Raw genomic sequence first — 27525 nt, 5'->3', positions numbered from 1 at the left:
CTCCTGCTATGGCACAGCCCACCACGGCACAGTGCCACAATGCCCCAGCACAATGTGGTACCCCCTGCAGGTGACAGATCCCTGCCATGGCACAGTGCCACAATGTCCCCAGCACAGAGTGGCACCCCAGCACGGTGACACACCCCTGCCATGTCACCCCACGGTGCCCCCAGCCCAGCCCCCCCACCCTGGGGCTCTCCACCACCCAGCCCCTTCTCTCCAAATCCTTTATTGCCGATCCCAGCCCCCCGCACTGGGATTCCCTGGAAGCACAGGACCGAGAGCAGCAGGCGCAACGCCAGACCCTGCCCAGCACCGGCACCAGTTCCTGGAGTGGGGGAACACCCGCCAGGGCCGGGGGGGACACCCCAAAACCCCCCCTAGATACGGACGGTGTTGATCCGCAGCGGCTGCACGTTCTTGCCGTTGGCGTGGCTCTGCCCAGGGCTGAAATAGGAGCACAGCTTGCCGGGAAACCTCTCCCTGAAGGTGTAGAGCCAGGACATGTCGTCGGCGTTGTAGAAGATGAGCAGCCCCTTGTCGTAGTCCAGGAAGACGCCCACCTTCTCCAGCTTGCCCTTGACGTTGAGCCGCGTCCAGGGCTCGGTGCAGGCGCTGTACTGGTTCCCGTCGTGCATCACGATGCAGTAGAAGCCGCGGCTGGGCTGGATCTGGATGCTGCCCTTGCGGGTGACGGCCTCGTGGGCCAGGCCGATCATCCACTGGGTTTTTTCGGACACCACCACCTCCCAGTAGTGCACGCCGGCCCCGAAGGCCTCGGCGCCCAGCACCGACACCTCGACGTCGAAGCGGCGCGGCGAGTCCTGCAGCGGCTGCGGGTGCAGGTTGCCGTAGGCCACGATGGTGCAGTCGTCCGACAGGATGAGGCGGTGGTGGGCAGTGCCAGGGTCCAGGGTCAGTGCTGCTGGCACTGCCACAGCAGGGACAGGGGGGGAACGAGGGTTAGTGCAGCCCTGGAGACAGCCCAGGTGCCACCAGGGTGATGATCGGCACGGGGAGGTCACCAGGGTGGTCTTGTCCTCATCCCTCACTGGGGTGTTCTGTCCTCATGCTCATCCCTTGTCAGTGATGTTCCCCATCCCTGCTCCTCATCACTGATGTCCCAGACCCTTGGCAGCAATGTCCCCATCCCTTGTAAGTGACATCCCTACCCCATCCTTCACTGGGGTGTCCTGTCCTCATGCTCATCCCTTGTCTCAGAATCACAGAATAATGAGGTTGGAAGAGACCTCTAACTGAGATCATCAAGTCCAACCCATGCCCTAACACCTCAACCAGACTGTAGCACAAAGTGCCACATCAGGTCTTTTTTTAAACACTTCCAGAGATGGTGATTCTACCACCTCCCAGGGAAGAGCACTCCAGTACTTTATTATTTTTTTGGTGAAAAACTTCTTCCTAATATCCAACCTATACTTTCCCTGATGTGCTTGAGACTGTGTCCTCTGGTTCTGTCAGAGACCGACCCCACCTGTCTGCAACCTCCCTTCAGGAATGGACTGAAAGGATCCTAGAAGAACTACCCAAAGAGCTTTCCAAAGAATCCTGGAAGAACCTCCCCAAAAACCCTAAACCTGCCTTCAGGAATTGTAGAGAGCAATAAGGTCACCTCTAAGCCTCCTCTTCTCCAGGCTAAAGAGCCCCAGGTCCTCAGTGATGTTCCCTGTCCCTGCTCCTCATCACTGATGTCCCAGACCCCTGGCAGCAATGTCCCCATCCCTTGTCAGTGACATGTGATGTCCCCATCCCTCACTGGTGTGCTCCTGTCCCCAGTGACCTCCCCATCCCTTTCCACTCCCCCATCCCTGTGTCCTCACCAGGATGGATGTCCTGGAAGAGGGATTTCCAGATGGTGTACTGCAGAGGGCCCATGTACTTGGAGGTGGGGAAGTCCTCATAGGTCAGGTTGGTCTCGTGGATCTTCCCCTTCAGCCTGTGGAGAAAACATGTTGTGGTGTGATGTCACAGCTTGCCTCAGTTTCCCAATCCTTCCCCAGGTGCCAATCACCTCTCCTTTCTCCCTCCCTTGCCCCTTGCTGAGTGCTGTCTGTCAGTCCTGGCATTCCAGAAGGGATTGGCAGAGTTCAAAAGATGCCAATCAGAGTTCTGTTGGAGCTGTTGCTGGATTCAGAGGCCTGTGCTCCAGGAATAAAGCTCTGGATTGAAACCCTCTAGCTGAACTCAACTCCTTTCCTTCACCTCGCCTAAAGCCTCTCTGCCAGAGGTAAACTTATATATTCCAATATATTGAACTCTGCCTCTGACTGGCAGATGCCTTTCAGCCCTGGGGGACATTGGGCCATCCAGGTGTCCTTTGTCCCCTGAGACTTTCCCCCCTTACCTGGTTGGTGGGATCCCTACCCCTTCCCTGCCCCTCTCCCCAGGGTTAAAAGGAACAGCAACCACGGGCTCAGGGAGTTCTGTTGGAGCTGGTGCTGCATTCAGAGGGCCAAGAATAAAGCTCTGGATCAAAACCCTCCAGCAGAACCAACTCATTTTCCTTCACCTCGCCTTAAAGCTTCTCCACCAGAGGTAAACCTGAGGAGCAGCCCCTGTTATGGGGAAAAGATCCATCCCACAGCCACTGGAGTTCCTGCAGGCCTGGACTTGTCCCAGGTGTCCAGCTGCAATATCCAGCCGGCCAAAGGTGTCTCTGAGGTGAAACCACCACACATCCAGCTAGCCAAAGATGCCTGAGTGAAACCACAACACATACAGCTGGCCAAAGGTGTCTCTGAAGTGAAATCACCAACATCCAGACAGCCAAAGGCATCTCTGAGGTGAAACACACATAACCAGCTAGCCAAAAGTGTCTGTGGGGTGAAACCACCACACATCCAGCTAGCCAAAGTGTCTGTGGGGTGAAACACCACACACGCAGCTAACCAAAGATGTCTGAGTGAAACCACCACACATCCAGCTAGCCAAAAGTGTCTCTGAGGTGAAATCACCACACATCCAGCTAGCCAAAGATGTCTCTGAAGTGAAACCACCACACATCCAGCTAGCCAAAGGTGTTTCTGAGGTGAAACCACCACACATCCAGCCAACCAAAGATGTCTGAGTGAAACCACAACACATACAGCTGGCCAAAGGTGTCTCTGAAGTGAAATCACCAACATCCAGACAGCCAAAAGTGTCTGTGGGGTGAAACACCACACATCCAGCTAGCCAAAAGTGTCTCTGAGGTGAAATCACCACACATCCAGCTAGCCAAAGGTGTCTCTGAGGTGAAATCACCACACATCCAGCTAGCCAAAGGTGTCTCTGGGGTGAAACACCACATAACCAGCTAGCCAAAGGTGTCTCTGAAGTGAAACCACCACACATCCAGCTAGCCAAAGGTGTTTCTGAGGTGAAATCACCAACATCCAGCCAGCCAAAAGTGTCTCTGAGTGAAACCACCACACATCCAGACAGCCAAAGGTGTCTCTGAGGCGAAATCACCAACATCCAGACAGCCAAAGGTGTCTCTGAGGTGAAAACACCACAGCTGCCACCTTTGGTCAAGCAGCAAGGCCAGACGAGCCCAGGCACGTTCCATCTGGTTATATTGGTAATAATCCCAATAAAAACACCCGGTACCGAGGCGGGGGTGACACAGGTGACACCGCCACCCCCTCACCACCACCCACCTCTCGGAGAGGGACGCCACCCCGGCCAGGAAGACGTGTTTGTCGGCCTCGGCCAGGCGCTCCTGCAGGATCTGGGTGCCCTCCTGGACCTTGCGCAGCTGCTGGCTGTAGCGCTGGATCTTGTGCTCGATGTCGCTGAGCGTGCGCGCCGTGTCGGCCTCCAGCTCCTCCAGCATGGCCTTCTGCCGCTCGCGCAGCAGCCGGTGCAGCCGCTCAAACGCCTCCCCGATGGTCCCACGCAGGCTCTTGGCTGAGGACTTGGGGGGCAAACGGGGTTAGGGGTGCCCTGGTTAAGCCAGGAGGTCCTTAATCCCCCAAGTGAATGTCTACAAGGGTATCGGAGCAGGGAGTTCCATGCAAGGGTGGGTTTGGGAGTGTGTGCTTAAAAAATGGACTGAAAGGATGCTGGAAGAAAGAGTTTTTCAAAGAACCCTAGGAGAACCTCCCCCAAAAAAAACCTAAAAGAACCCTAGGAGAACCTCCCCCAAAAAAAACCTAAAAGAACCCTAGGAGAACCTCCCCAAAAAAACCTAAAAGAACCCTAGGAGAACCTCCCAAAGAAACCTAAAAGAATCCTAAAAGAGCCTCCCCAAAAAAACCTTACAAAGAAGCCTAGGAGAACCTCCCCCCAAAAAAAACCCTAAAAGAACCCTAAGAGAACCTCCCCAAAGAAACCCTAAAAGAACCCTAGGAGAACCTCCCCCCCAAAAAAACCCTAAAAGAACCTCCCCAAAAAAAACCCTAAAAGAACCCTAGGAGAACCTCCCCAAAAAAACCCTTAAAGAACCTTAGGAGAACCTCCTCAAAGAAACCTAAAAGAACCTCCCCAAAAAAACCTTACAAAGAACCTTAGGAGAACCTCCCCAAAAAAACCTAAAAGAACCCTAGGAGAACCTCCCTAAATAAAAACATAAAAGAATCCTAAAAGAACCTCCCCCCAAAAAAAACCTAAAAGAACCTCCCAAAAAAAACCCTAGGAGAACCTCCCCCCAAAAAAACCCTAAAAGAACCCTAGGAGAACCTCCCCAAAAAAACCCTAAAAGAACCCTAGGAGAACCTCCCCAAAAAAAACCCTAAAAGAACCCTAGGAGAACCTCCCTAAATAAAAACCTAAAAGAACCCTAGGAGAACCTCCCCAAAAAAACCCTAAAAGAACCTTAGAAGAAACCTCTCAAAAAAAACCTTACAAAGAACCCCCCAAGAACCCTAAAGTAACCCTAAAAGAACCTTCTGAAGAACCTAAAAGAACCTCCCAAAGATCCTAAAAAAACACCTTAAGGAATCTCTCCAAGAAACCTAAAAGAACCCTACAACAACCTTAAAACAATCTCAAAAAGAATCCTGAAAAAACCTCACAAATACCTTTATAGAGCTTTTAAAGTATTCTTAAAGAACTTTTAAAGAGATCTTTTAAGAACCCTAAAAAACCCCTAAAACCCTCTAAAATTTAAAATTCCTCAAATTACACCTTAAAACCTCCTTAAAAAAAAAAAAACAGGAAACCAAAACTGAAAAAAAACCAAAAAAAAAACTCCACCTCACTTGCTGGTGGGGATGGGGAGAAAATTGAACCTCACTGGACATTGAACCCCTGAGTGGGGAGATAATTAATTAAATTAATTAAAAACATAAATCAAAGCAGGCCTGCAGGAAATTACAGAGGGATGAGCAGCCCCATTGGGGGACAACAGAAGGAAAAAATGGGGGAAATCCATGAAATTGTCCAGTTTGGAAGCTCCAAAAGCAGGCTGGTGACGGTCAGGGTGTCATTGGGGTGGCAATGAGGTTGACCCCAATTCTGCTTTGGGGGGGCTGAGGAAATATGGGGGTCCCCAGGGGTGACAGTGGTGTCCTCACACGTACCTTGGTCTCAGCCAGCTGCTTCTTGAGGAGCTGCAGGGCTTCTGTGTGGCCACGCTCGCTCTCCTGCAGCCCCTGGAGCTGCTCCTTCAGCTCCCGCTGGGGACAGGAGGGAAAACCCAGAAATTGGTGATTTGGGGGAAAAAAGGGATCCCACAGGGAGCTTTCCCACCCAAACCAGCCACGGGGTTATGGGGCTGTGGGATGGCCAGGTTATGGGTGGGACCTGTGGGATGAGGGTCCTGCCTGGGGTGGGGGTGACAGGTCCTGGATTGGAAGGTCCTGCTTGGGGACAGCTCAGCCATGGGGGGATTTGGGGGTTCCAAGGACTCCCAGTGGGGATGGAGAAGGGGGATCCCAGGGGGACAGGAGCAGAAGGATGGATGGATGGATGGATGGATGGATGGATGGATGGATGGATGGATGGATGGATGGATGGATGGATGGATGGATGGATGGATGGGGCTGGCCTGACACAGACAAAAGGACTGTGGGAACAGACAGACTGGAGGAAGGCATGGAGCTGACCCCAGTGGGGACAGGAGGAATGAGTGACAGACAGACAGACAGACAGACAGACAGACAGACAGAAGGGAGCCATGGCACTAACTCCAGGGGGGAAAAGAAGGAATACAGGGAAATACAGGGTTCAGGGACACATGGGCAGGAGGAAGTCACAGGAGTGACCCCCATGGAGACAGGAGGGGTGCACAGACAGACAGACTGATGGGGAAATGCATGGGACTGACCCTGACAAGAAAAGAAGAGGTGCAGGGACATGGGGACAGACAGGAAAACAGCACAGGGATGACCCCCACAGGAACAGGAGGGCTGCAGGGACAGACAGAGCAGAGGAAGCCATGGGACTGACCCCTCTGAACCTCCACGGGGACAGGAGGGTTGCAGGGACAGACAGAATGACAGGACTGACCTGAGAAGGAAAAGTAGTACAGGGACAGAGGGACTGGAAGAAGCCACAGGAAGAAGCCTCTGCCTCCATAATGAGTATCTGGCAGGAGCAGGGACAGCTGCAGTGGCCTCACAGAGTGACACCAGCCTGGAGGGGACCCCAGGGACCATGTGGGCTCTCAGGGCAGGCAGTGGGAGCAGCGGTCCTGGTGCTGGGGCTGTCCCTGTCACCCTCAGAGCACTCACAGTGCTCTGACCCTGAAGGTGAGAGATGGGGGGCAGGGACAGACAGACACACAGAGGGAAGGCACGGGGCTGACCCTGAGAGGGAAAAGCAGGACAGGGACAGATGGACAGGAAGAAGCCACAGGACTGACAGCAAAGGTGAGAGATGGGGTGACAGACATAAAGAAGGAAGGCACAGGGCTGACCCTGAGAGGGAAAGAAGGGGTGGAGGGACAGACAGAAGGGAGGAAGCCACAAGACTGATGCCCCTGGGATCAAGATGAGCAAAAGTGAAGGGCACCACCATGGAAGTGAGAGGGACCAGGTGGACACAGCAGCCCCAAGGAGCCACCTGGGGCAGGGAACCCCACAGGGACCTGTGATGGTGTTCACAGGGGTCTGAGGATGAGGGAAGAGACGAGGATCTGACTCCATGTTTCAGAAGGCTTGATTTATTATTTTATGGTATATATTATATTAAAACTATACTAAAAAATAGGAGAAAGGATTTCATCAGAAGGCTGGCTAAGAATAGAACAGGAAAGAATCATAACAAAGGCTGGGCTGCGATTGGCCACTAATTAGAAACAACCAACATGGGCTAATCACAGATACACCTGTTGCATTCCACAGCAGCAGATAACCAATGTTTACATTTTGTTCCTGAGGCCTCTCAGCTTCTCAGGAGGAAAAACCCTAAGGAAAGGATTTTTCACAAAAGATGTCTGCGACAGGGACCCACCTGCAGCTCCTCGAAGGCATCATCCACGTTGGTGACCTGGTGCTGCTCGTGCACGGCCGGCTCGTCGCAGAAGAAGCAAACCACGGCGCGGTCGGTGAGGCAGAAGAGCTTCACCTTCTCGTGGTCCTTGCAGGGGAAGGGGCTGCGCTGGGCGCCCAGGATGGCGTCCAGGGGGAAGGCGCTGTAGCGCTCCACGATGTTGGCCAGCTTGAGGCTGGGGGCCAGCGTGGGCTCGGGGAAGGTGCGGCGGCACTCGGGGCAGTCGCGCGTGCCCTGCGGCTCCTGGCGCACCCAGTGCTCCGTGATGCAGCGGCGGCAGAAGTAGTGCTCGCAGCCCAGCCCCACCGGGTCCTGGTAGATGCTCAGGCAGATGGAGCACAGCAGCTCGTCCTTGAGGCTGCAGGCCATGGCTGGGGCTGGGGAAGAGGGTAAACGGGGTCAGGGGGGGCTAGGGAGGCTGGAGAGAGGGGTACGGGTTTAGGGGAGAGAGGCACGGGGTAAGGGGCATGAGGTTAGTGGGTGCTGGGAGAGGGGCACACAGGGTGAGGGGAGAGGGGCACGGGGTTAGGGGGGCTGGGGAGAGGGGCAATGGGTTAGGGGAGAGGGGCATGGGGTCAGGGGGCATGGGGAGAGGGGCAATGGGTTAGGGGAGAGGGGCATGGGTCAGGGGGCTGGGGAGAGGGGCACAGGGTTAGGGGGTACCAGGGAGAGGGGCACAGAGTCAGGGGGGGCTGGGGAGAGGGGCATGGGGTCGGGGGAGCACTGGGGATAATAGCATGGGTCAGGGGGGCTGGGGAGAGGGGCACAGAGTCGGGGGAGCTGGGGAAAGGGTAAACGGGGTTGGGGGGCTGGGGAGAGGGGCACACGGGGCCAAGGGGGCACTGGGGAGAGGGGCACACAGAGTCAGGGGTGCAGGGGAGAGAGACACAGGGTCAGGGGGTGCTGGGGAGAGCAGCATGGGGTCAGGGGGGCTGAGAAGAGGGACACAGGGTCAGGGGGCCTGGGGAGACTGGTACAGGGTGAGGGGGGGCTGGGAAGAGGGGAACGGGGTTAGGGGAGAGGGCACAGGGTCAGGGGGGCGGGGAAGAGGGCTATGGGGTTAGGGGGAGGTGGGGAGACGGGCACAGGGTTAGGAGGAGCTGGGACAACAGCATGGAGTCAGGGGAGAGGGGCACGGGGTTAGGGGCACTGGGAGAGGGTGAATGGGGGATTGTGGGGAGGGGGACCATGGGGGACAGAGTGAATGGGGGGCTTTGGGTGGAGGAGAGAGGATGAATGAGGGGAGGGGGTAAAATGGGGGCTTGGGGTAGAAGCAGTTGTGGGGGAGAGGGTGAGTGAAGGCCTTGGATTGATGGGGAAAGGGTGAATGAGAGGGTTTGAGGTGGGAAGGTAAAAGGGATGGGGGGAGGCCTTGGGATGAAGGTGAGGATGAATGGGAGCTTGGGAGGGAAGGCTGGGAGGTGAGTAGAGGGCTCGGGGTGGGAAGAGGCTGGGATGAATGAGGGTTTGGGGTGGGAGGAAGTTAAGGGTGAGTGGGGGCTTGGGGTTGGGGGCTTGAGGGGGTGAATGGGGATTGATGGGGAGGGGGTCAATGGGGTACTTGGGGTGGGGAGGAATGGGGGAGTGGGGGTGAGGATGATAATAAGGGGGAATGGGTGTCAGCTGGGAATGGGGGGTGCAGGATTTGTAATGGGGGGCAAGATGTGGGTTGGAATGCAATGGGGGATATGGGAGTATCAGGAGGCAATAAGGGGCTGGAGGATTTACAAAGGGGGGAACAGAGGGGGTCAGGATGCAATTGGGGGTGCTCAGAGGGTCGCACTGTGGGGAATGGGAGGATCAGGCCACAACAGGGGGATGTGTAGGGTTACAATGGGGGACCAAGCTGCAACAGGGTTGCAGTGCAGGGAGGGGGAACTGGGGGTCAGGATACAATGCGGGGGCTGGAGGGGTTGCATTAGGAGATAAGGATGCAACGGGGATAATGGGAGCATCAGGATGTAGTGGGGCGGATTTGGGATAGATCAGAGCAATGCTGGGAAGGGACACAATAGGGATGCAATAAGAGTGAGGCTGGGGTGAATCAGATACAGAGCACGGTCTGACAGGGGCACGGGGGTACCGGGGATATTGGGGAATGCGGCTGAGCCTGCAGAGTGCTGGGGGGCAGGGATGGGACAGAATGAGGGGCACAGGGGCGGGTGGGGCTGAGGTGGGGTTTGGGGTCCGGGGCTGAGACCGGGTTTGGGGTTTGGGATCCGGGGCTGAGGCTGGGTTTGGGCAGTCAGGATTAAGGCTGGATTTGAGCTGCTCGGGTTCAGGCCGGATTTGGGGGCCGTGGCGAGGCTGCCCGTGGCGGGCTCGGGGCTGAGGGTGGATTTGGGGGGCTCGGGGCTGCGGCTGCAGCGGAGCCCCGCGTTCGAGCCGTCCCCCGCTCGCGGCTGATCCCGGGTTCGAGACCGGTCCCCGCCAACCCCGTCCGATGCCACCCGCGCCTCCCTCAGCCGCCGGCGCTGGTGCCCTCACCCAGCCGGTGCCCGGTGCTGCTCTGGTGCCGTGCCCCGGTGCCGGTGCCGCTGGGATCGCTGTCCCGCCGCCGCCTCAAGAGCGGCCCCGCCGCGACGGGCCGGGGGTGGGCGAGCGAGAGGGGGCGCGGCCGCGCGGCACTTCCTGCCCGCCCCCCCCCGCGCCCACAGTGGGCCCGCCCACACCCCATTGTCCCCCGCGCGGCGCTGCCTCGCCGGCGCGTACCATCGCCGCCCGCGGGGGGGCGTTTAAAGGGGCCACGGCCTCGGCAGCCGTGTGCCGTCCGTCTGTGCGGACAGCCGGCCACTGACCCTTCCCCATCCTGACCTAAAGCCCTTTTTCTATCCCTGTCTGTCCCTCTGTCCATCCCTTTCTCTTCCACTCAGCTATTTCCCTGTCCAGCCCTTGATCCATCCATTTGTCCGTCAGTTGTTCTGTCCCTCTGTCCTCTGATCTTTCCATCCATCCTTCCACCTAGCTCTCGGTCCCCTGTCCAACCTTCTTCCTTTCTAGACCTTAATCTCTCTATCCATCCATTCATCTGTCCTGTCCCTCTCTTCATCCATCTGTCCATGCCTCTTTCTGTCTGTCCCTCTATCCAATCATCCCTGCCTCCCATTGTGTATCCCTCTATCCACTTCTCCATCCCTCTGGCCCTCCATCAAATCCTCTGTATCTCCTTGTTACCCTGTCCACCCATCTCCCCATGCAGTCCTTAAAACCTTCATCCATCCATCCATCCATCCATCCATCCATCCATCCATCCATCCATCCATCCCTTGCTCTCCCATCCACCCATTTCTCTTGTTCCTCTGTCTCTCCATTTGTTTATCTGTCCTGTCTATCCTTCCTGTACTCCTGCCCCATCCATCCCTCTCTTCCTCCCAGTTTCCTGTACTCACCAGTGACCAGACCCCACAGCTGACCCTGACAAACCTATTGCTGAGAGAACACTGCTTTCCCCCCAAACCTATTGCTGAGAGAACACTGCTTTCACCCCAAACCTATTGCTGAGAGAACACTGCTTTCCCCCCAAACCTATTGCTGAGAGAACGCTGCTTTCACCCCAAACCTATTGCTGAGAGAACGCTGCTTTCACCCCAAACCTATTGCTGAGAGAACACCGCTTTCACCCCAAATGTACCAATTTAGCCAAAAACTGCAGAGGAGAGTTTTGGGTGGCAGACATCTACTGTGTCATCACCATGCTTGGCCATGGTGGGACCAGTTGGGACCAGCGGCAGCACTGCCTGCCCCATAATGACATTTCTTCCCCCTGGGATCCCCAGGGATCCTTAACTCCCCACTTGAGGGACCAGAGAGACAAAGAAGGAGCCCTGGGGTGGGGGTAAGGGGGGCTGGAGGTTGGAGGGAGCAGTGGGGAAGGGGACACAGTTCCTGAGGGCAAGTTGAGCTGCATATTTGGGAAGAGGCGTGACTGCCTGGCCAACAGCCAACAGGAACAAACTGCTTGGTTTTCACTGCTGGATCACCCCCCTCCCACTGCTGGCACCCCCCTTGCCTCCCCCCAAACACAGGTACACCCCATATCTCATTTATCCCCATCCCCTTCCAGGGATTCCACTCTGCTCCTCTTCCTGCTAGGCCCCAAAAGCTTGGAAACAGCTAAAAAAATATAACAAACCCACATGGTGTTGTTTTTTTTCCTGCTTGTTTTCCTGCTTTAGGAATTCAGGTCATGTCTCCCCTCTGGGACCCTCTGGGGACTGAGGAACAGCTGGAATGATATCAAATAACCACAGAAAGAAGGAAAAATCCTTCTTGCACCCCAGATTCACATTCAGGGCTAGGGGATCCCATCCCATGTAGTTAATGAGTTATTTAATTGTATCCTAAGCATTTGGGTGAAATTTCCAGGAATTTGGGACAATGGAGAGCATCATCCCAACTGGAGCACGTGGCACTCAGCCAGCACTGCCAACACTCACCCTGGCGGATCATTGGGCAACGAAGGGAAACCACAGCGTGGTTTGGGCAAACAGGGAAATTAATCCCACTTAATTAGTAAATTGGCTTTGTTACCTCCTGGTAAACCCTGTGTGACCGGGGGCGGGGGAGGGGGGGACTCCACCATGCCTTGATTCCCAATCTTTTTATGGGATACACGGCCCTTCCCTGCTGCGGTTCCAGCAGGCTGGAGGATCCCACAATGTGGCAAGAGCCTGGGTGATGCGGCCAAGCCGGCGGGCAGGGAAAAACCTGTCTGTGCTCCCCACGTGTGCTGCGTGTGCCGGGAATGCCGGTGGCAAGGGAGGGAGGCCCCGAGGAGCCGGCGGTGCTGGAATGTTCCCCCTGGCCGCCGGCGGGATGGGCACGCCGGGACGTGCCTGCTCCGGCTCTGGGCGCGTGTGATTCCACCCTGGCACGGAAATTCATCCCTGCTGGAATGCCGGGAGCACCCCGGAGTGCCTCCAACCCCACTGAGTTTCATCCCAGCCTTGTTTGTGGACCCCTCTTTCCTAAGGAGGATGCTGCACTCCTCCATAGAGGAAGCAGGAAGCCGCCCCACACCGCCAGTTCTCATCTCCGCAGTGCTTTGCAAACAGTAACTAATTAATCCTAATTAACTCGTTACCTAATTAGAGCCCAAGGGCTCTCCCCTTTGCAGGGAGATGGGAAATTCTGGCACCTCAGGGGATTATTTTTTTCCAGCCCAAAATCTCCATGTTTGCTTCACACCAGCATCAGACTGTGCCCTTTGTACTCTCCATCACTGCCAATCCAGGGAGAAAAACCTACTTTTTGGGGCTGCTAATGCCAAGAAGCCTGGAATGAGCATTTTCCCTCATGTGGATAGCTGGCACTGGGAATACTGGCATCCCCAATGCCTGCTGTGCCCACCCATCCCAGGGGAGCCCACTCTGGTAGGTGCTTTCAACCACGTTTTTACGTAAAACAAGGGATTTTTGGAGAAGGAACCAAGTAGGTGGGTGGGATGAAGGTGTTTCCCGAAGAATTCCCTTTCCATGTGTGTGCCACAGGCTGTGGGAGTACTGGAAAAAGTTCTAGGGCATCCCAGTGTCACCACTCAGGGAACACATTTCTCACCAGAAAATCCCAGTTTGAAACCCATAAAATGGAAACCCATAAAAATCTCTTTTTCTCTGCTGAGCCTGCTGGAGGTCCTGGATGGATCTGGTGCTGGTGGAACGGGAAGGACACACTGCTCTGTGCAGGTCTAACCGCCCTGTGGCTTTGCAGAAACCCTGTGGTGGTGATTCCAGCATGATTTCCTTCCACTCCCGCCTTCCACTCCTTTTAATCGCGGTTGGATCTATCCTGGGAGCAAAACCAGCCTTGGAATCATATTTTTTTTCAGCAGGCAAGCACTAATTTCCTTCATTTTCCAGCCTCTGGGATGGAGCTGGGCATGGGTTTTGTTGTTCTTTTTTTTTTTTTTTTTTTTCCTTGCATACCAACCACCTTCCCAGGAAAGGGGCCCCTTTCCCACACCCAAGATTAATCCACCCAAAGTAGAGTTGGAAAAAAAGCCTGGAGTGTCACTTCTCCCAGCCAGTCCCAACCAGGAAAATCCCAGGAGATGTTCACCAATCCTTGGTGGATCCCACAAGTTCAGCAGTGACCCACGCCATCTCCTCCCAGTGCAGATTTGGGATTGGATAACTCCACTCCCCCTGCAAAAAAAAAATCAGAAAATGCCTAAATTGGTGCCGAGGTTTAAAACCACCAGTTTCTTAATCACAGGGAAAAAAAATCCCACAGCAGAAGTGAAAGTCCTGGTGGAAATTAACCCAGCGAGGGTGAAATCAGACATTAGGGAAGCTCTGGGGGGATCCAGGCTCTCCCAGTGTTCCATTTTTGGGTGGCAACTTCTTGGTGTCAATATCCGAAAATCAGATAAAAAGGGAATTTTGGAGCTGCTGGCTCAGGTTCTCGGTTGAGTCATGGATAATTAATGGATCTGGGGGCCTTCCAGGATGGGGAAGTGATGGGAGATGGGGGTTCCCATCTGGTGGGTGACAGAGCAGGGGGAATGTGGGGAGGGACAGGGACAGGCCCAGAGGTCTCACAGGGGATGGTGCCTCTGTCCCATCCCAGCTCCATTGCTGTGGCCAGAACCTGTTCCAGGGGCTTCTGACACCCCAGACAGCTGCAAAGGGATGTCCACTCCGTGTCTTGGGTGCCCATCCCATCCCATCCCATCCCATCCCATCCCATCCCATCCCATCCCATCCCATCCCATCCCATCCCTAATCCTTTCCCATTTCCCACCTCTCTCAGAGGCACCATTTCCTTTCAGGACATCCCCTCTCCTCTCCATCCTCCTCTGTGACAGAACATTTTGGGAAAACATGACAAAGAGCCTTAATTTTGTGTTTGTTTTTTTTTTTTTTTTTTAAAGTAATTTTAAAAGTGAAAACTCAGATGCTCTAGGGTAAATCCCCTGGATCTAGGAGAAGAGGAATGGATGGGATTTGCCCCGCTCTTCCTTCCCCTGTGTGTAGTGTCTGTGGATTTGGGGAGCTGCAAGAGACCCACAGAGGAGCTGGGGGGACCCTGAGATTTGGGGGAGACCCCGAGAGGGGCTGGGGACCCCCTGGGAAATGTTGGGGATCCTCAGGGTGATGAGGAGGACTGGGGGTGTCCCTGATGGAGCTGTGGAGCCTCACAGAGGTGCTGAGGGTGGCAGAGGCAGAGAGAGAGGGGCTGAGAAGGGGAAATTTAGGGGAATTTGGGGGATAAGAGGAACTGGGGTGCGTGGGGTATTAGGGGAACTAGGAAGGGCTGGGACCTGTGAGGGGCTGAGGAGATTTGGGGGGCTAAGGGAGTTCAGGGGGATTGAGGAGAACTGAGAGGAGCTGAGGAAAACCAAGGGGGTTGAAGACAATCAGGAGTTCTGAGGAGATTTGTGTGGGAAATGGAGGGGTGACAGCTTGTGGGGAGCTGAGAGGAATTGGGAGCATGAGGAGCTTTTGGAGGGGCTAGGGGGAATGGGGTGGAAGAGTTTTAGGGGAGAGGAGGAGATTTTGGAGAGTCTGAGCAGATTTTGAGGAGTCTGAGGAGATTTGGGAGGCCTGAGGAGATTTTGGGGTGGTCTGCAGAGATTTGGGGAGGTGGGGACATTGAGGAGTCCTGGAGGTGCTGAGGGGTGAGGAGATTTGGAAGGGCTGGAGGAGGCTGAGGAGAATGAAAGAAACTGATGGGATCTGGAGGATCTGAGGAGATTTGGGGGGATCTGAATGGAACTGGGGGGTCTGAGGAGATCTGGGGGGTGTCTGAGATTGGGGGTCTGAGTGAAATTGAGGGTCTAGGGAGATCTGGGCATTTGAAGATCTTTGGGTGGCATAAGAGGAACTGAGGGGATGAGGAGATTTGGAGGCTTTGAGGAGATTTTGGGGGATTCTGAGGATATTTGGGGAGGTGAGGAAGTCCTGAGAAGTCCTGGAGACAGTGAGGGAACCATGCAGTTGAGATTTGAGGGATCTGAGACTTGGCAGGGTCAGAGGAGAACTGAGGAGATAGAGAGGATTGGGGAACTTTGGGTGGGCTGAGGGAAAAGGGGTGTCTGTGGAGATTTTGGGGGTACTGAGGTGAACTGAGTGGGCTGAGGAGATTTGAGCGGGCTGAGATTTGAGGGTTGCAAAAATTTGGGCGGGCTGGCGATGCTGAGGGAGCGGGGCAGGCTGAGAATGGAGGGGAGCCGGGGGGTGAGGAGATTTGGGAACCTGAGAGAACCAGGGAGCCCTGACAGGGCTGAGGGGGCTGCGGAGGTTCGGGGAGCCCTGCCGGGGCCGAGGGGAATGACCGGGTGAGAAGGTTTTGGAGGCTGAGGGAACCAGGGAGCCCCGATAGGGCTGATGGAATCGGGGGCTGCGAAGGTTCGGGGAGCCCTGCCGGGGCTGAGGGGGTGTTGGAGGCTGAGGGAACCGGGGAGCCCCGATAGCACTGAGGAGGTTTGGGGGGCTGTGGGCACTGAGGCGTCTTCCCGGGCCTGAGGGAATCGGGGGCTGCGGAGCTTTGGGGAGCCCTGGGGGGCTGAGGGGAGCTGAGGGGACCTGGGGAGCCAAGAGGGCTTGCGGGGATGCGGACACCGGGAACCCCTCCCGGGGCTGAGGGAGCCGGGGCTGCGGACACCGCGCACCCCTCCCGGGGCTGAGGGAGCCGGGGTTGCGGAGCTTCGCGGAGCTCTCCGGGGGCTGCGGCGGTTTCGGGGGGCTGCGGGCCCCGGGGAGCCCTTCGGGCCGGGGTGCCCCAGCCCAGCTCAGCCCAGCCCGTCCCTGGGCGGGCGGTGGCGGCGGCGGGGCCGGGCGGGCCGGAGGCGGGGGCGGCGGCGGGGGGGCGGCGCGGGGCTCCATCTTCCTCCGTGCGGCGGAGCCGGCGGGACGGCGGGGCACCATGGCTGTCGGTATAGGAAGTGTCTTTTTTTTTTTACCTTCCCCCCCCTCGCTTTATTTTTTTTTTTATATCCCTCATCCCTCCCTTTCCACCCCCCCGTTCCCTCTCCAAAACACCTCAAAACCCCCCAAAACCCCCCTCACCCCGGGGGCGAGCGGGAAAAGGGGGACCTTCACACACTCCCCCCTTCCCCCCCCGCCCCCGCGCTGCTTTTTATTCATTTTTCATCTAAATCAATATTTTAAAAAAAATTTCCCTCCTTTTTTCCCCCCCTCACCCCCCCCTTCCCCCTCCCCTCAGCCCTGCAGAACATGGCGTCCCCGTCCTAGCGTTTTAAAAATAAGCCGGGGCTGCCATTTTTGTTTGCCTTTTGTCTGCGAATTTTAATAAAAACGTCTGAGAATGTGGGAGAGGCGGCGGATGGAGGGGGGGGTGGGGGGAGCACCCAAGCCGGCCCACCCCCCCTTCCCCAAACCCCCCCTTCCACCCCCATCCCCCGGCCTTTTTGTCTGGCAAACCCCCCCCCCTCCGCAAATCCCCTCCCAGGTTGAGGATTTCAACTTCACTTAACCAAACTTCGCCTTTTTCCACCTCTTTTTTTTTTTTTTTGCATTATTATCATCATTATTCCACCAACCCCCCTCCAAGCAGGAAGAAGAAGGAAAAGAGAGAGAAAAAAAAAAGGGGGGGAAAAGCGGGGGGGGGACATCGAGGAAAATACCCATTTACCAGGATTTTCCCTTTTTCTTTCCCTCTGGATGGTCTAATGGAAAAGTTAATTGCAGCCGAACGTACCTATTTTTGTGGATGTTGCATGTTTTTGGAGGGGGGGGTTTGCTTTTTTAATGCATTCTTGGCTTTTTTTCTGACTTTTTTTGCTTACAGGAGGTGGCAGAAGCAGCGCAGGGGCTGAATATTATCATTACCATCATCATAATCACCATTATTATAATTTTCACCATTTTAATTCCTTTTCTCCTTCCTCTTCTCCTCCTTTTCTTCGCTGTTTTCTGCATTAACTGGTTTTGTCTAGAAAAGTGGTCTCGCTGGCTGGAAGGTCTAATGGAGGGGGGGAGATATTTTTTTCATGGCGTTTTTGGCAGGAATGCGGCAGCTTTAGCGAGGGACCCAAATTTCTGTGGCCGTGTCCCAGAGGTCTGTCTGTCCCTCTCCAACATATATTTAGCCATATACTATTTATACATCCATAATCTCCCGGCCACGTCGGGGGGCCTGGGGGGGGAGCTTAGAGCCGGCGTGGCCACAGTGATGGATTTGAACCCAGGAATGATGAATTCGATGATTTTGATTTCTTTTTCTCCCTTCAAGGTTGGAGGATGCTCCTTGTTGGGTTATTTTTTTTCCCCCCCAAGCCTGCGGTCCTTCGGATAGCAGCCGGGTTTTTTAACCTGGGGAGGACGGAGCAGGTGAAAGCGGCTTCGGGCCCGAGGCCTTTGAGATTATAAAGTGATATTTTAGCAGAGAGGTAAAAAAAGTTTTTTTAAGTCCCTCACGGCGTGCGATTTGCCGAGAGGCGGAGGGTCCAGGGCAAGGGGATGGATTTCACCCCCACTTTTCCAGCCAGCTCCCCATCCCTCAGCTTTCCCAACAGCTCAGGGGGTGAGCGGGGCTATAAAAAAAAAAAAAAAAACAAACCCACTATTTTTTATTTTTTTATTTTTTTGTTTTCTTTTTATTTTCCTTTTTTTTTTTTTTTTGTTGTTTTCTCTCTATTTTCAGGCAAAACCCCACGTTCCCACGGGTCGGGTAGGTCGGAGCCGCTTCGCTTTTGTTCCTCCGCTGTGGGATCTCGCGCGCCGGGGGCTGGCGGGGGGTTCGGGGTGTGTGAAGTTGTCCTCCTCCTTGTCCCCCCGTAGAAAAACGCCCCACGTGCAGCACCCGGTCTCAGCTAGAGCTGGAGATGGACGCGGATAAGGGGAAGCAACGCCAGTACTCGCAGAGGTGGGCATGATGGCTGGATGGAGGGGGATCACAGGGAGGAAAAAGGAAAAAAAAAAAACAAAAAAACCGCTGCTTTTGTACGTTTACAGCTTAAAATAGCAGCTAATGCAACGGTGTGCATGCATGGGGTTATGTGTGTGTGCTTGTGGAAATAATATGTATGTGCACACCAGAATGCAGGTATTATATGTGTGTGTGTATATTTCTATATAAGTGGGGGTATGGTGTTTTTTGGGGGTGTTTTGGGGGTGTGAGGGACTCCTTGCTTACCCCCTCTGCAGTGAGGGGACCCCGCTCCCAGCTTATGTGTGACCCCCTTGATATTTCCCTTTTAAGTGATGTGCCTTTATATGCATAAAATAATAACGTTCACCCTCAACCCCCCCACACCTTCTGCTTTTTCCCTTAAAAATGTGGATTTTTGGTCGTTGGGCGCGATGTCAGGACAAGTGCATGTTGGATTCGGTGCTCTCACTCCCTCCTCAGGGTGATCCCCTGCCTGTGCCTCGGTTTCCCTGCGTGCTGTCACCCAGGAGTGACCCCCCTGTGCTGCTGGGGGTGGGCATTGGCCCCAGGCTGGTTTGTGGCGCTGCCTTTGCCTTGCAGGGTGCCTGGCTGGTCTCTTTTGGGGGGGTGTGGGTGTGTTGGAGGTTTGGGGGAGCAGGGCCCCCTCAGGCTGGGGAGTGGTGTGTTTTGTGGGGCATCAGTGCCCTGTGTCTGCTGTGTCACCTCATGGGCTCTGGGTCTCCCTGCGGGCTGTCCCCGTGTCCCCTCTGCTGGGTCACTGGATCCAAACTGTGGATTTGGGGTCACACCGCCTCGGCCCCCATCTTTTGGGAGTGTTGCCACCCTGGTTTCCCCCCTCCTGCACCCCTGAGTTGGGGTCTCCAGCGTGGCTTTGCCTCCCCTCCTGCTCACCACTGGTGCTTGGTTCCTCACCCTGCCCCGTGCACCCCTTTTCCTGCGCGGGGACCCCCGGTCCGGGCTGGGGGCTCGTTTTGGGTTGGTTTTGCTGGAAATGCAGAAGGAGAAGCCCCAGCCCAGGGCCCTTCGGGGGGCGGAAGCCGGGGGTTTAATTGGTTCCATCTTGGGTGAATTCTTGTGGCGTGCAGGCCACCCCCTCCCCGAGCCACAGGGGGCTCGCCCGGCGTTGCTGCTTGGCTGCCATGCCTGCCTCTGCCCCCTTCGCCTTGGGGTGAGTCCCTCTGGGCAGGAGGGATGTGCGTTCCCTGAGCATGGTGCTAGATGCTGGTTGGCTTTGGGATGCAGGTTTTGTGGATGGGCACTTGCTTTCCCTCCAAAACTCCTCCTGCTCCAGGTGAACCCCAGGGAAACTTGTTCTTAAGAGGGGACAGCGACCACGGCCTTGTGTTTGGGGGGGAAACTGAGGCACGGTGGAAGGCAGAGCTGGGTTCCCCGGCCCAGGGAGCATCCCTGGTGTGTGTGGGCTGTGTTGGGAAGGACGTGCTGGGGTTTGGTGGGGAGCGCTCAGGGTACATCCATGCCCCGGCTCGGTTCTCCCCCGTGCGCCGTCTGTGGCCGCCGCCGGCTCTCCTGCACTCGCCGCTTGCCATGGGGGTGGGACCTGTGCCCTGATGCTCTTGCTGGGACACTTGGGGACACCAAACTCGCTGTCTTGCTCGGTCGAGGACACATTTAGCTACCAAGTGCTGCTCTGATCACCCCGAATCCCTCCCCTCTCCTCCCAGCCCCCCTCCCCACTTTCAGGCTGTACCAGGTTGGTGGTCGCTCACCGGTCCCTGGGAGCTGCCCCTTTTCTCCCGGCGGTGGCGTGAAAAGAAATCTCTTGTTTCTTTTTATTTCAGCGAAGGCGAGACAGAGAGGGCTGCCAAGGTAGAGGCGTTCCCTAGAGAACTGTAGCTTGACTTAGCGGCAGTTGGGTAGGAAGTTGGAAGGCTCTAGTGAGCTCGTGCCCACCCGTGCCATCATCTACCTCCCATCAATCTGGAGCCTCAGCGACACGTCTCCCCAGGCAGCTGCGCCCACCTGGCTCCAGAGGCCACCCTGTGAGTACCAACCACCGACCCCGACAGCCCCGGCATTGCTGCCACCGCCCCCGCTGTCCCCTCGCCACCACCCCCAGCCCTGGCTTGCCGGCTTCTCCCGCTCTTCCCTCCCCGTGGGTGCGCAGGCCAGCAGGATTTTGGTCTCTTTTTAGGGTGCTGCTGCTGCTGCTTCCCCTCCTTGGCCCGGCTGAGCGGTGATGCCGGGTGCTGTGTGCTGTTCTGGGGAGTTTGGGTTTCAGCCCCGTGGTTTTGGGGCTCTGTGCATCTTTGCTGCTTTGCTCTTCCCACATCCCTCTCTTCTGGCTGGGCTGCTTGGGTCTCCACCATGCTTTGGGCGCCCACCTTGTCTCTAGGGATGACCTTTGGCAACCCCTCAGCAGCCAAATCTGGTGCCTGTGGAGGATGTCAGGGGCTCTTCCCACCATGGTTTGGACCACAGGACCCCACGCCACTGGAGATGTTACCCAAGAGATGCCCAGCCAAAAAAACTGGGGGGGGCACAGAGAGCCCCACCACCCCCCGTGCCCTGCAGAGCTGGGGGGAGACGTGCCGCAGCATCCCTACCCTTCATCATTTCCATTTTAATGGATTTTCTTTTTTTTTTTCCACCTTTGCTGCATGTCAGCTTCCATTTTTCATAGTTAGCTGAGAATAGAGAAAAAGGGAGTTTTTATATATATATATATATATACTTTTTTTTCCATCTGCCTTCTTCCCCCTCCCACTCCGTTTCCCAGCCCCAGAGAAGGGGACGCCGCTCCCGACAGAGAAACACTGCACAATTTGTAACATTAAATCGGGACAGGAACAGGGATTTTTAGAATTATTTTGGCAACGCCGACCATTTCTTCCCTCTTGTTCATCCAGCTCCGAGTGTGGTGGTTTTGCAAATAATTTCTCATTTCTTTAGTAAGCCCTCCTCAGGTGGGGGTGGGGAAACACGTGATATTTGTGCTTTTCTCCCCAGAATACCCTTTGTGCCTCTCCAGCTTTGCAGGAGGGATTTTGGGACTGGTGTAGGGTTGGTGCTGTGTCCTGGTGATGGTTTGGGGGCCACGCTGGTGGCTTTGATCTGTGTGGGTGCTGCTGCTGCTGGCTCCACTGGAGCCCAGCATGCTGTCGGGACAGGGAGAAGGATGGACAGATGGACGGATGGGAAGGACAGAGGTCACGGGGCACCTGCTGAGATGGGGGATCAGCTCCAAAAAACCCTTTTCTAATCATAGCTCCAGCTTCCTGTTTTCCCACGGCTGCTCCGGGTTGGGTGGGGGATTGCTGCCAGGGTGCTTGCTCATGCCCGGGGGGCTCAGAGCCCTCCTGCTCCCTGCCTGTGTCTGTACAAGGGATTCCCTGCTGCCAGCTCTGCTTTTCTCCCTGGTTCCCGGTGTCCAGCCCCTCATGCTGGCACTGGCATCCCTCACCCCGTGCCCATCATCCCAAGAGATCTATGTGTGTGTATATATACACACACAACCCGTAGCCAGTGGGTAAATGCACGCTGTGGGCGGCCTGTGGGTACATATATAATTACACAAAGGAGCTGGCAGCGGCTGCATCCGTGCTTGGGAAGGTGCATTTAAACATCCCCAGTGAATTCCTGTTCTGTGGCTCCCCCTGTGCCGCTGGGATCCGGACCTGCTCTCACTTCCAAACCCTAAAATTCGGTGCTTGAGCAGTGGGAGGTGACCTGGAGTGGTTCAAGACTTGGGAAGGGGCATTCCCAGAGCTGAGGCCTGGGTGGTGTCATGGACAGTCTGTGGTGTTGAGAAATTGCTGCCATTCCTTGATAGCCCGGAACACACCTCGTCCTGTGCCAGGCTGCTCTGTGGCACAAGGGGCAGGTGGTTCCTCCCTCCCTGCCTTGGTTTCCTCCCCAAAATGGGCATGGTCCATGCCACAGCTTCTTCAGGGTAGCTGCTGGGATGTCACATTCTGGTGGGATTCCCTTTCTCTGCCTGCTGCCCACCTGCCTGTGGGGAGCTCAGAGTGTGTGTGAACCCTGGGGCAGCAAGTGTGAGGAGGAAGAGGAGGAAGGCTCATCATCCCCAAATCCTGCCACCCCCAGAGCTTCTGGGGATGCACTTTGCTGGAGGCATCGCTCTAGTTTCTCCTGGATTCCTGGCCATGGCCTGGTTTATTTTGGAGCCAGAGCTCCTGGGGGACTCCTTCCCATACATCCCATCAGGATCCTACAGATGCTTACCCTCATGCCCCATAATGGGATTTGCTGGGGTGGTGATGCCTGGTGATGCTTTGGGCTGCTCTGCTGGGATCATCCTCTTGCTGCCTCCTTCCAAAGATGGATTTAGGATGAGTTTTCCCAACACCTTCAAGCGTCTCCATAAATCTCCCAGCCCTGCTGGTTCCTGGTGTTCCTGTTGAGCTGCTCCTGGGTGTCACAGGCACTTCACTTGGCTTTGGAGGGGGATTTTAGGGGGATTCAGCTGGGATTGCTGTTGGGTTCAATGTGCTGCTGTGCTCACCCTCTCCCATGGCTGTGTCCCATCCTCCTCCAATCCCTTCCTGGATGGGAGAAATACTTCCAGAGCTTGGGAGACGTAGGGGTTTTCCCCAAATTTCAGCTTCCTCTTTTTCCAAATAGTGTCCTAGTGCACTCACCAGTGTTTTGTGGCCTTTGGGCAGGCAGGTGCTTGGTGTCCCCCTGATCCCAAAGGAATTTTCATCAGGGAAGATGCTCAGGGGGGGTTCCCCAGTCCTGCCCCCCTCGCCAGCTCCCTGCCTTTGCTCAGAGTCTGGGTCCTGCTTCTTGGGGGGGTGATGGTTTGTTTGGGGGGTTCAAGGTGGAAGGGCAGGGGGATGATGTCCCATAACCACCCCCTCTCTCCCCAGGATGGCGGAGCCTCGCTTCAACAACCCCTACTTCTGGCCGCCCCCGCCCACCATGCCCAGCCAGGTAGGACCCCTGTGCTGGGATTCTGAGGGGAGGGAGGGTGAATGGGTGTGGAGAACCCTGAGGGGGAGGCTGGGAGTGCCAGGGATCCCAGCTCCTCTGCCCTCACCCACCTGCGTGCCTTCTCCCCCCTCAGCTGGACAACCTGGTCCTGATCAACAAAATCAAGGAGCAGTTGATGGCGGAGAAGATCCGCCCCCCTCACCTGCCTCCCACCTCGGTGGCCTCGCAGCAGCCCCTCCTGGTGCCCCCCTCTCCTGCTGAGAGCAGCCAGTCCATCATGTCCCTGCCAAAGCTGCAGCAGGTGCCAGGGCTGCACCCCCAGGCCGTGCCCCAGCCTGACGTGGCCCTGCACGCCCGGCCGGCCACCAGCACCGTCACAGGTACTGTGACACTGCCCCTGCCGCTCTGGGGGGCAGAGAGGGATGTGGGTCCCCTCACAACTAATGCCCTGTCACATTGCCCACCAGGGTTGGGGCTGGCATCCCGCGCACCGGCCGTCAGCACCTCGGAATCCAGCCCGGGAACAGGGACCACCACCCCATCGACCCCCACCTCCACCAGCCAGAGCCGCCTCATCGCCTCCTCGCCCACCCTAATCTCAGGAATCACCAGCCCCCCCCTCCTCGACTCCATCAAGACAATCCAGGGCCACGGCTTGCTGGGGGCGCCCAAGGCCGAGCGGGGCCGCAAGAAGATCAAGGCGGAAAACCCCTCGGGGCCGCCGGTGCTGGTGGTGCCCTACCCCATCCTGGCCTCGGGGGAGACGGCCAAAGAGGGCAAGACGTACAGGTAGGCACCCCCCCGCCCGCTGCGGGGGCCGGGGGCCGTGGCGGGGAGCCCCCCACCCCAGCCCGGTCCCTGCGGGGTTCTCCCCCACACCCTCCAGGTGTAAGGTCTGCCCCTTGACGTTCTTCACCAAGTCGGAGATGCAGATCCACTCCAAGTCGCACACGGAGGCCAAGCCCCACAAGTGCCCCCACTGCTCCAAGTCCTTCGCCAACGCCTCCTACCTGGCCCAGCACCTGCGCATCCACCTGGGCGTCAAACCCTACCACTGCTCCTACTGTGAGAAGTCCTTCCGCCAGCTCTCCCACCTCCAGCAGCACACCCGGTGAGGGGCTGGGGACACTGGGCCCTGCTGCCAGGGAGGGATCTCTCCTGACATCCTTAATGGCCCTGCTCTGCTTGTTGGTCCTGCTGCCATCATCTCCTTCATCATCATCATCCCCCATCACCTCCAGCACCTTCATTGTCTCCACCACACTCTTCACTCCCAGTGTGCTCATTGATTCCCCCCACAGTATTAACATGCTGACAAAAAAGGTTACAATATTGATATCGTACAACATTGAGGGGAGAAATAATGGGGGGGTAAAAAATAAGGGACTTGCTGTCCCCTTCGCCTTTATCATCTCCCCCACACTCATCATTGTCAGCACTTCCACGCTCATCATCTCCACTACCTTCATCTTCATCATCCCCACCATGCCAGTCTGACACCACAGCCTCCATGATCCCCACTGATCTCAACATCTCCAGCACCTCCATTGTCTCCACTGCCTTCCTTCCAGCCACATTCACCATGCTCATCATCTTCATTACCTTTATTGCCCCCACCATGCTCAGCCATCTCCACTGTGCTTTTCCCACCACACCCCCCTGCACCCACCACCTTCAGCTGACCCCACCATGTCATCTGTCCATGCATTCCCGTCCATCTCCTCCACACTCACCAGTTTCCAGCTCTTCCATCCTCTCCCAGTCCCCATCTCTCAGCCCCGTGTCTCCCCCCTTGTCCCCTGTCACCTCCTGGGGCACAGATGTCACCGTGCCACTGTAACCCTGTGACCGTGTTCACAGGGGTCTGAGGATGAGGGAAGAGATGAGGATCTGAGTCCATGTTTCAGAAGGCTGATTTATTATTTTATGATATATTAAAACTATACTAAAAGAATAGAAGAAAGGATTTCATCAGAAGGCTGGCTAAGGATAGAAAAATAAGGAATCATAACAAAGGCTTGTGGCTCAGACTCTCTGTCTGAGCCAGCTGACTGTGATTGGCCATTAATTAGAAACAACCACATGAGACCAATCCCAGATGCACCTGTTGCATTCCACAGCAGCAGATAATCAATGTTCACATTTTGTTCCTGAGCCCTCTCAGCTTCCTTCTAAGGAAAGGATTTTTCATAAAACATATCTGTGCCATAACCCCCCACCCCATATCCCCCCATCTTCTCCCCTGTCACCTCCTGGGCCACAGATGGCACTGTGCCCCCTGTAACCCCCCACTCCAGTGTGGGATTGGCCCTGGTGGTGGAAGGGGAGGTGACAATGACAATGTGTGTCCCCAGAATCCACACCGGCGACAGACCCTACAAGTGCCCGCACCCCGGCTGCGAGAAGGCCTTCACCCAGCTCTCCAACCTCCAGGTGGGTGTGTGGGGGGACGCAGGGCAGGGGGCACGGGGTCACCACAGCCCCCCCTGACTCCCCGTGTCCCCTCAGTCCCACCAGCGCCAGCACAACAAGGACAAGCCCTACAAGTGCCCCAACTGCTACCGGGCCTACACGGACTCGGCCTCGCTGCAGATCCACCTGTCTGCGCACGCCATCAAGCACGCCAAGGCCTATTGCTGCAGCATGTGCGGCCGTGCCTACACCTCGGTGAGCACGGGGGATGCCCCCCAAAGGTGCCCAGAGCCCCCCCAGCCCCAACGCTCACCCACCCTGTGTGCCCCCCACAGGAGACCTATCTGATGAAGCACATGTCCAAACACACGGTGGTGGAGCACCTGGTCAGCCAGCACTCGCCGCAGCGGACGGAGTCACCCGGCATTCCCGTACGGATCTCCCTCATCTAGGCAGGGAGGGGACAGCACCCCCCCAGCGTGAGGAGGAGGAAGAGGAGAGGGAGGAGGAAGAGGAGGAGAAGAAGGAGGAGGAGGAGGAGGACGAGACCCCCAGCGCCGCGGGCCGCGCCCGGGCCGTGCTCCTGCCCGGCTCCCGCAGGTTTGGTGACATCCAAAGACGGTTTCAGAGCACTTTGAATCTCTGCGGTTTGGTTTCTTTTTTGGGGGGGGGGGAGCAGTGGGCTTGGGGGTGTCCCCCCTGCCAGGCCCCACCCCCCAATTTTTGGATACAAATATATATATATATATATATATTTATTGGCCAAGAACTTGGTGCTGCTAAAAAGACCAGAAATTCACCCCAAAAACGAACCGTGGATGGAGCAAAAAGCAGCTGGGGGAGGAGGGAGAAAATCCCACCCCCACCCCCCCCCACAGACTCTGGGCCCAAGCACCTCCATTTGGGGTTGATTTTTAACCATTTTGGGGGTTTTTTGTGTTCTTTTGGGGTCCCTTTCGAGGGCGAAGCCGCGGGCAGAGCTGCGTCCCCCCGGTGCCGGCCCCCCCATTCCGCAGCCCCACTTTTGGGGGGTCTGGGGGTCCCCCTGCTTTGCCTTGTGCCTGCCTGTACATACCCCCTGTATAGAGCCGGGGGGCACTCCCCCCAAACTCATCTATATTCTGTACTTTTTGGTTCATTTTGGATATTAACTGTGTTATTTTTTATACACTTTTTAAGCCTTAACTCAGCGTTTCTTTGGGGTTTTTTGTTGGTTTTTTTTTTTTTTCAGGGTGTTTTATTTACCTTTTATTAATTTTTAACCCCTCTGTTATTTTTTATCCCCCCCTCTTATTATTTTTCCCCTTATTTTTTACCCCCCCATTATTTCTCCCCTCAATGTTGTACGATATCAATATTGTAACCTTTTTTGTCAGCATGTTAATACTGTGTAAATATGCCTCTTATACACTTAGCCCCCTCCCTTTTTTCTCCCCTTTCCCCAAATTTTGGGGCTTTTTTATTTTCCTCGCTGCCCAGCCAGGCCAGGCCTCCCTAGAGCTAGTTGGTACCTTATTAAAAAAGGGAAAAAAAAACCAAAAAAAAAAAAAAAAAAGAAAAAAGAGGAGAAAATGGACAAAAAGTTGCCCCTGTTGTTGCCACCCCCCATCCTGCATTGTGGTTCCTGGAGAAGCTGGGCAGGCCGCGGCCTCACAGTGTGGAAAAGGAACGAAACCCCCCCAGCCCTGCCCCTTTCCAAAAAAAGAGAATAAAAGAGAACAAAAAAAAAAAGACCAGAACGGGAATTAATGAAACTGGGGGGTTGTGGGGGAGGGGAAAGATGGGGGGAGGGGACTCCCTGTGGGGACATCTGGGGACATTGGGGGGGGGCCTGGTCCCTGTGGGGCTGCAGGAGGGGAGGGGGAAGCTGTGGCTCATCCTCAGTGGGGAATTGTCCCCAATTTCCACAGGGAC

The 27525-nt window shown here is 56.0% G+C and overlaps 2 protein-coding genes across 8 annotated transcripts; one reads left to right on the top strand and one right to left on the bottom strand.

Annotated features, from left to right (window-relative positions):
* Positions 1-209: 209 nt before the first annotated feature.
* Positions 210-10073, bottom strand: LOC135456649 (E3 ubiquitin-protein ligase TRIM62). The gene is made up of 6 exons (XM_064730635.1): positions 9919-10073; positions 7393-7808; positions 5520-5615; positions 3657-3913; positions 1839-1954; positions 210-931 (listed from the first exon to the last, which is right to left on the bottom strand). Exons 2-6 carry the CDS (start codon positions 7798-7800, stop codon positions 381-383), a joined length of 1428 nt encoding a protein of 475 aa, XP_064586705.1. The 5' UTR covers positions 7801-7808; positions 9919-10073; the 3' UTR covers positions 210-380.
* A 6173-nt stretch (positions 10074-16246) lies between these two features.
* Positions 16247-27344, top strand: ZNF362 (zinc finger protein 362). 7 transcript variants are annotated; one of them, XM_064730686.1, is made up of 10 exons: positions 16247-16306; positions 18037-18063; positions 18174-18258; positions 23136-23199; positions 23333-23579; positions 23667-23988; positions 24120-24310; positions 25554-25632; positions 25708-25866; positions 25947-27344. In XM_064730686.1, exons 1-10 carry the CDS (start codon positions 16297-16299, stop codon positions 25957-25959), a joined length of 1197 nt encoding a protein of 398 aa, XP_064586756.1. In that variant the 5' UTR covers positions 16247-16296; the 3' UTR covers positions 25960-27344. The 7 variants fall into 7 exon arrangements, with proteins under 7 accessions (XP_064586756.1, XP_064586750.1, XP_064586752.1 ...); XM_064730680.1 differs by having other exon boundaries at positions 24086-24310; XM_064730684.1 differs by lacking the exon at positions 18037-18063 and adding an exon at positions 20085-20285 and having other exon boundaries at positions 16288-16306; positions 24086-24310.
* Positions 27345-27525: the final 181 nt, after the last annotated feature.

The sequence above is a fragment of the Zonotrichia leucophrys genome, chromosome 21 (assembly GCF_028769735.1).
Source record: "Zonotrichia leucophrys gambelii isolate GWCS_2022_RI chromosome 21, RI_Zleu_2.0, whole genome shotgun sequence".
Taxonomy (NCBI): domain Eukaryota; kingdom Metazoa; phylum Chordata; class Aves; order Passeriformes; family Passerellidae; genus Zonotrichia; species Zonotrichia leucophrys.
Note: the sequence above shows the minus strand (reverse complement) of the source record. Positions and strands in the feature narration are given on the sequence as shown.

Bases quoted from the DNA above. Each gene is read 5' to 3' on its own strand.
- LOC135456649 (XM_064730635.1), bottom strand. From the start codon at position 7,800: ATGGCCTGCAGCCTCAAGGACGAGCTGCTGTGCTCCATCTGCCTGAGC. The intron at 3,914-5,519 runs GTACGTGTGAGG...TTGCCCCCCAAG, and splicing joins AGCAGCTGGCTGAGACCAAG to TCCTCAGCCAAGAGCCTGCG. The intron at 1,955-3,656 runs GTGGGTGGTGGT...TTTTCTCCACAG, and splicing joins GTGGCGTCCCTCTCCGAGAG to GCTGAAGGGGAAGATCCACG.
- ZNF362 (XM_064730680.1), top strand. The intron at 23,989-24,085 runs GTAGGCACCCCC...CACACCCTCCAG, and splicing joins AAAGAGGGCAAGACGTACAG to GTGTAAGGTCTGCCCCTTGA. The intron at 24,311-25,553 runs GTGAGGGGCTGG...GTGTGTCCCCAG, and splicing joins CACCTCCAGCAGCACACCCG to AATCCACACCGGCGACAGAC.